This window comes from Kryptolebias marmoratus, linkage group LG15, assembly GCF_001649575.2.
Source record: "Kryptolebias marmoratus isolate JLee-2015 linkage group LG15, ASM164957v2, whole genome shotgun sequence".
NCBI classification, from domain to species: domain Eukaryota; kingdom Metazoa; phylum Chordata; class Actinopteri; order Cyprinodontiformes; family Rivulidae; genus Kryptolebias; species Kryptolebias marmoratus.
The window spans coordinates 4,845,836-4,851,543 of NC_051444.1; the positions used below are offsets into that span (position 1 = coordinate 4,845,836).

General features: G+C 38.8%; 1 protein-coding gene across 2 annotated transcripts in view; it reads right to left on the minus strand.

Moving 5' to 3' along the window:
- Positions 1 to 5,708, minus strand: part of galns (galactosamine (N-acetyl)-6-sulfatase) — a 30,265-nt gene that overhangs the window by 19,611 nt on the left and 4,946 nt on the right. For both annotated transcript variants that reach the window (XM_017404770.3, XM_025002875.2), the window contains 5 exons: positions 5,255 to 5,398; positions 2,692 to 2,758; positions 1,461 to 1,588; positions 1,217 to 1,356; positions 1,000 to 1,103 (listed from right to left, as the gene is read on the minus strand). In XM_017404770.3, the coding sequence (XP_017260259.1) occupies positions 1,000 to 1,103; positions 1,217 to 1,356; positions 1,461 to 1,588; positions 2,692 to 2,758; positions 5,255 to 5,398 (583 nt within the window). The remainder of the gene's footprint in view (positions 1 to 999; positions 1,104 to 1,216; positions 1,357 to 1,460; positions 1,589 to 2,691; positions 2,759 to 5,254; positions 5,399 to 5,708) is intronic.

Genomic DNA, 5,708 nt, shown 5'->3' on the forward strand with positions numbered 1-5,708 from the left:
GGGGGGGGGGGGGGGGGGGCATATATTGGGGAATGGGTTGGAAATAAAAACGAGAGAGTAAGGGCATTTATTCTAGCCAAAAATATTTGAGTAATCAGCATGGGGAAAGAAGCCCCCCCCACAAGCTTTGTGACTAAAATCAAACAGTTTGTCTTAAGTGTTTCTGGAGTTCAGCTGGCTAATAGAAGTTACCACTCGATCATAGAGTGCACATGTGAAGTGGAAAATGATACACAAATTAAAACAACAACAACAACAATCATTTGAAGAACAGGATTAGTGAAATATGTATTCATTTATTCTAAACCTGATTCAGTCCTGTGCACATTTCTGCTTCTGGTGCAGTCTTACAGGCAGGTCATAAAGAAACAAAAATGCTTTAAATTCAGTCTTGAGTTATTCTGACGTGAACCCAGCAGAGACTTATGGATTGATTGCCTTATTTTGGAAGCGGATTTAAAAAAGGGTTGCACTGGTACCAACACCAGCATCGGGTATCTGTCCAATACTGTGCATGTGTGCTTGTACTCTGTTTTGATATGACTTTACAGCAGCGTGGCGTTCACCTTTGAGTTGAGCAGTCAGACGGTAGAGGAGCAGCAACGTCAAATTATGCAAATGCAAAGTTGTCAATAGGAGGAATAAAATCGAGCACTTTCAACACAAGCAATTAGATAAAACATCTAAGACACCAACATGACGCCAGGGTTTCAAAGAGTTTGCTAACAGCAGCAGGAAACAGTTACAGGCTGTCATTGAGCAGAGGAGGCCCTGGGAAAATACAGATCTGAGCTTGAGCTTCCCAACAATCTCACTGCTCACCAGCGGGTGCTTTTGGAAAAAACTACTGCTGCCCTGGCTTCGTTTGAGGAGTTCACATGAAAAGTAAGCTCCTCACATTTTTAATTTTAAGGAGTGTAATGGCGTATTAGTACTTGTATTGGTATTTGGAAACATGTACTATTGTTGCATCTCCACTAAAAACAGAGGTGTACTTACCTCGCCCTCCTTGATGTGTCCGGGCCACCAGGCAATGGCGGGCTCCCTCATGCCCCCCTCAAACGTTGTCTCCTTCCCACAGAGGAACGGTCCGTTGCTGCCACCTGAGGAATCAGATCCACAACAGCACATCTCCGTTTACACACCCAAGGAGCAGAAAGTGAATCAATCTCTGAACAAAAATGCATTTATTATGCTATATGAAAAAAGCACCTACCTTCCATTGGGCCAGACATTAGAGCTGCTCCATTGTCCGACGTGAAGAAGACAAAGGTGTTCTCTTCTATGCCCAGACACTGCAGCTTATCCAAGATCTGACCGACGCTGTAGTCCAACTCCATCACTGCGTCTCCATAACTGGGGCACAAACACAGATCACCTCAAGAAATGCTTTCACCTGAAGCATAAAAGTTCAGGACCTTGTGTCGAATAACGAGTCGGTAACACAAAGCAGAAGCTACCGGCCTCGTTGGCTCTTCCCGAGGAAAGGTTTGGAGGCATAAACGGGGGCGTGGGTGGCATCGGCTGCCCAGTACAGGAAGAAGGGCTGCTTGGCTTCGGCCTGACGAGATATGAAGTCAAGACCTTCCTGCAGAGATGGGAGGAAGGACAGACTGTTACACCACTGTTCATCCACCTGTCAGGCCTTAATTTGACTTTCTTTACAGAACTGTTGTCCTGCCTTTCCTACTTTCACTCTAAATACTCATTCAAGTTGTTTTTAACACGGTGTTTAGCTAAAGTAAAGATCGACAGTCAGACAAATTGATGTTTCGTCTTCATTTAAAATAACTTCATTCAACTCATCCTGATTTCGAAGTTCTCGTTTTTGTTGAATCAAATCATCACACTAATAAAAATCAACATAAACTTATATTTTTTAGCTACTTAATTAAAATGTACTTTAAAGTGTATTCATGCTAGTGATAATGTTTGATTTACAGCAAACTTTTAATTACTCAGAAAGTTTCTTCTGGCTCAAACAAGTCAGTAGATGCCACTGAGGGTCATAAATTTGAGTATTAGTTTTTAATAATTATTTATACCTTTTAATTACACAGAATAATCAGAAGAAACCATTTCTTAGCACTGATATGAATAGTTTTAGGCCTAACTGCAGACATATGAAACAAAAATGAACTTTATAAACTTCACAAGGATGGAAGTGAAAACTGAACTGATTTTATCAATTTATTTTTAAGATGGAAGTGAAAAAAACTCCAGAAATGTGTATATTTCTTTTGGTTATGGAAACCAAATTCAAAAAGCACAGGTACATCTTTTCCTTTTTGTGTCATCGTCCAAACAAGTTCTCAGCTGCAAAGACACACTAATATAAGCTTTAAAAAGCTGTGCTCGACAGGCCCATCCTCTAATGTGAAGACAAATTACACCTCTCAAGCATGCAGTGTGTCTCAGCATGCTGCTTTTGATCCTGTTAAGAACATAATAAGACAGACTGATGTTGGCGACAGAGAATCAACACAAGTGTGTGAAAAAGTCAATAATCCACCTAGGCTGGTGAAAGCACCATAATAATAAAACTGTGTTTTTTAAATTTGTTACAGACAATTTGTTTTTGTGCTTTTATGTTCGTGTGAGTCGAAAACAGTCCTTCGTTGTGGTGTATTTTATATATGAACTGATGTTTCCACAAAAGGGTCAGGCGATCCGAGCCAAACATTCACTTACCGTCAAATACATCTGTGTGAGGTTTGATTCGCCGGTTTTTAGGTTGATTTTGAAGTCCTCAAAGTATCTGGAAAACAAGAATTGACATGGTTTGTATTCTACACTTAGAGGTCGACCGATTAGGGATTTTTAATGGCTGAATTTTTAAAAATTGGAACAACCAGAACCTGATTTATGAAACCAATCTGTCGTGGCTGTTTGACTATGAGCTTTAACTGTTTAATATTCATCTAGAATTAAAAAAATAAAATAAATAACACTGAAAAAATTTGGGCCAGTGTTTACAGGAAGCTGTGTAACAGGTAATAGTATGAAAAATGGGGAAAAAAAACTTTTAAGCACTCTTCTACATTTGTCCTAAAGCATGTTTTTATTACTTACCACCATAAAAGGCAGGCGATCATGTAATTGCTTATGTCTGTGTGTTTGTCTGTCTGACAGCAACAAATATTTTATGAACCACTGCACATTTGATTGAAACACACTGGATGTGCATCTACAAGTCCTTATCTTTCAGAGCCAGCCCAGTTCAATCCAACTTATCACACTTAAACATGTCTACAACTCGTTCAATTTTATAGATATTAAGCTCAAATTTGTCGTGGTAGTAGCTGAGAGTCATCCTCAACACATATTTAAAGTGCTAACAGATTGTGCAGGATCTATGCTCAAAACTTTGGCATGCAAGCAAGTGAGCGATTTGATGTTTTCAAGGAGTTTAGAACCTATAGACTGTAAGCACATTTAATTAAGAAACTTTCTTAAATTATTTGGCAAAATAGCTTTTTTTTTCAGCAATGCTGTATTTGTTTTGCAACAAATTGTTGTTCTAATCATCAGCTTAAACATAGTCATGCTATTTCACACTTCGTCTTTCCACCGTCATTCGGAGTGACTGTGTGTGTGTGTGTGTGTGTGTGTGAACACAGTGTTGTTGCAGGGTGTATGAGAGAGAGCTGCTCCAACTCTCAGTCAGCCTCAAAATAAAATAAACTCTCGGACAATAAAATAGAGGTTTATAACATCGGAGCTTACCACAATTCTTAATAATTTAGCCCTGGGGCCTGATGATGCAGATCCAAACACATTCCTAACTGAACTACAGCTGATTAAAAGCTCTAAATATATATATTTTCTCTCTAAAAATAACATTTCATATTTAAATTAATGAGCTAACAGTTCTTTAAGGAATGCATATCGCCCACCAACTTTCAAGCCAGATTTTTTTAAGCTAAGATCAGCGACAGAGTCTTTGTTTTTGGTCAAATCTTGTAAATGACATTAATCCCAATCTCCCACAGTTATGTGAGATCTCATCAGATGTGTTAGCCTTCAAAGAACGTGATGAGGATGACTCTCAGCCACTACTACACCAAAATTAGGAAAATATCTGTAAAATTTATTGAGTTATAGCCATTTTTGTGTTTTTGATAATAGCTGCCATCTTCAATGTCTTCAAAATCCATCCAGTAGTTCAGGAGATATTTTGCTAAAGGTACAGACAAATAAACACACACAGGCAATAACATTATATTATAACTATATAATTATATAAGATAAGATTTAAAGGTTCGTTCATTTTCCCTGGCAGATACGTCACTGCTCTTTTAAAATGTTAGCAGAATATTTCCGTAAACTTGCTTTAGGATTTGTCTGTGTTGTGATGAGAAAAGCATCAATGTTGTGAAAGGTATTAACTCAAGAGTCTAGTTTAAAAACTGTTTACTGTTCTGCCATTATAGCGTCTCAGTTTGTCTAGGCATGGCTGATGCAGAGTATTAAAAAATGGCCAAAAATTTGCCTAATTAATCAGTCAACCACTTGATTGGCCCACTTCTATTCTACACCTCCACTCTGAATCTTTCTCCAATCTGAACAGAAACTAAAATAGACACCAGGGCCACAACAGTTTGTACAGCTGCTGTTTCTTAGCAAGCACAGAACTTTTGATCTGACTCTAAACTGAATAGAAAATATCATTAAGACAATAGATGTAAATCTATTTTCCACCTGTTGACTAGATATTTTGGTGAAAGACATATGTGGGAAGTCTCGGCAAAGCTGAGCAGCGGGAACTGTTATGAGGTGCTACTGAAGCGTGCCGCTGCGAGCCGGGAAGCAGTGACAGAAATCCTTTTCTTATGCTTCACTTCCTCCAGGTGTCCTCACACTCAGACAACGCAACCTGCCGTCTCTGGAGGGCGTGTGTCTCTGTGTATACATGCCTTCATCTGTGTGTGTGTGTGTGTGTGAGAGTGTGTTCCTGTCCAGGGCCCAGGTATGCAGTGCTGATTAAACCCACGGCTAAGCAAAAAACACGCCCGGCTGCCAGTTCCAATGACCCTGAATACACATATGGCTGTTTGGGGGAAAACAAATGGGCGGAAAATGGAATACACAAGCCCAGCTGGTACAGAGGAGGAAATGGGATGAGGGGGGGAAGCACTCAACTCATCCAGAGAAGCAGAAAAAACAAACTATACAACTGAGTCATTATAAAAAAAAAAAACAGACTTTTATAGATTTTTGGTCTCTTGTTTCTGGGTTGAGTGTTTGCTGCTACCTTCCAAGCATCTCTGAGTTGTTGTAGACGGGGATGTTGGGTCTGAAGCTGCTGTTGAAGGGACCAAAGTGGCAGTTTGGAGAACCAAACCACTCATCAAAGCCATTTTTCAGAGGAAGGAACTGTGGTCTGTGGCCCAGATGCCTGCAATGAAACAAAAAATGATCTCAAACACAACATGATTAGTACAGCAAAGCTTTTTATTAGCGCTGCACAATATACAGGTGCTGGTCATAAAATTAGAATATCATGAAAAAGTAGATTGATTTCAGTAATTCCATTTAAAAAGTGAAACTTTTATATTATGTTCATACATTACATACAAACTCATATTTCAAATGTTTATTTCGTTTAATTTTGATGATTACAAATGACAACAAATGAAAATCTCAAATTCATCATATCAGAAAATTAGAATATTACTGAAGACCAATAAAAACAAAGGATTTATAGA